This window comes from Gavialis gangeticus, unplaced genomic scaffold (assembly GCF_001723915.1).
Source record: "Gavialis gangeticus isolate Ggan-Ray unplaced genomic scaffold, GavGan_comp1, whole genome shotgun sequence".
Lineage (NCBI taxonomy): Eukaryota > Metazoa > Chordata > Crocodylia > Gavialidae > Gavialis > Gavialis gangeticus.
The window spans coordinates 550,571-552,019 of record NW_017729007.1 but is presented as its reverse complement, the minus strand read 5'-3'; the positions used below and the strand labels follow the sequence as shown (position 1 = coordinate 552,019).

At 35.2% G+C, this 1,449-nt stretch overlaps 1 protein-coding gene across 2 annotated transcripts in view; it reads right to left on the bottom strand.

Annotated features, from left to right (window-relative positions):
* Nucleotides 1–26: 26 nt before the first annotated feature.
* PTPN3 (protein tyrosine phosphatase, non-receptor type 3) overlaps nt 27–1,449 on the bottom strand; it is a 303,867-nt gene continuing 302,444 nt past the window's right edge. For both annotated transcript variants that reach the window (XM_019509251.1, XM_019509252.1), the window contains one exon: nt 27–932. In XM_019509251.1, coding sequence (XP_019364796.1) covers nt 855–932 — 78 coding nt within the window. In that variant the 3' untranslated portion in view covers nt 27–854. The remainder of the gene's footprint in view (nt 933–1,449) is intronic.

The following is a 1,449-nucleotide window of genomic DNA, read 5'->3' as shown; positions in this document are numbered from 1 at the left end:
TAAATAGGAGAAATAGAATATAGCAAAACAAAATATAAGATGGGATTACTGAAGGGATAAGGGAGCAAAGAGTGCAATATACAGAAGCATGGGAAATACATTGCTGCTCAGAGGTTAAACAATTGGAAAACCTGGTCATAGGCCAATGCAGGTTATACCATTGCCAAAATAAATGATTTAGTGTGTCATTTATGCTACATATGACTTGCTGAAAGTATATTAGTATAGGTGGCAGGTTACAACTTGCTACCAGGTTTATGGGAGTTTGTTCTTTAATTTCTCCAGTAATTCAATTCAATTACTGGCCAGCTGTTGGTATTCTGTTCCTGTAGAATGTTTGAGAAATCTTTATAAAATAAACAACATGACCAATACTACCTTGCCTATGATTATTTTGGGACCAACCTTTAAAGGTGTTGAGTCCTCAGCTCCTAGCAAAGGTGAAGTAACTCACTACTTCATTAGTTGGGCCATTTCATAATACTAGTACTGGTTTTCCTCTTGTACTTTAGAATGGTCAACAACAGAACTACAGTAATTTCTAGAGAAAAAGTTGTTTTAAGGCAGCAAGATAAGATACATGCTAAGGTTTCCACAATCATTTGTTTTCAGTGTGCATGTATATAATGCATATTACATACAAGTGCTCTCATATACATATCTACATGTTTCCTACATATTGTACATGATTCAGGATTCTTCTACAGAAATTTAAAGTGCCAGAGTTCAAATATGCTCATTTGTCTTCCCATGGGCTTCTGATAACATTTCTACTTGCTTATGGAAATGAGCTGATTGCTTTCCAAAAACTGGAAGTGTCTTAGAAAGAAGAAATTCAATTTTTCACTGTTGTACTAACTGGAATCCAGCGGTTGAATTAATCCTTCTTTGTAAACACGAAGAATGGCTTCACACACAAATTTGTATTGACTCTGTATAATAAAAAAAAAGTAAGTAAAAATATTAAAAGTCATTCACAGTTAAACTACTGATTATGATCACTGGTCATATGATAGTACTTAATACCATTACATAGTAGGGATGGAGTGCTGTTGTATCCATCATGGTCCAAGAAATACGTAAAAAACAAGGTTTTTTGGTGGTATCTTACTGGATCAACTGCATAGTTGAGGAAGATGCTAGGCATATAGCAAGTTGATCTCCATTGATCAAAGAACACCAAACACTACACAACTTTGCCTTAAGAATATGTAAAATCTGGTAATATATTTTCACTTCACCCACAATCAGCCCTCCCCACAACAAAACCATCAGAATCCATTGATCCTACATATATCTATCACAGAATGTGATATAGCGCATCCAATCAGAAAGCCCCCTTAGAAACCATATGGGTGAAACCATACAATCACTATGAGCCCAAATGAATAATCACAAAAAAAGATACAAGACACACTAGGAAATCTGGTCGTCACACCAGATGACAAA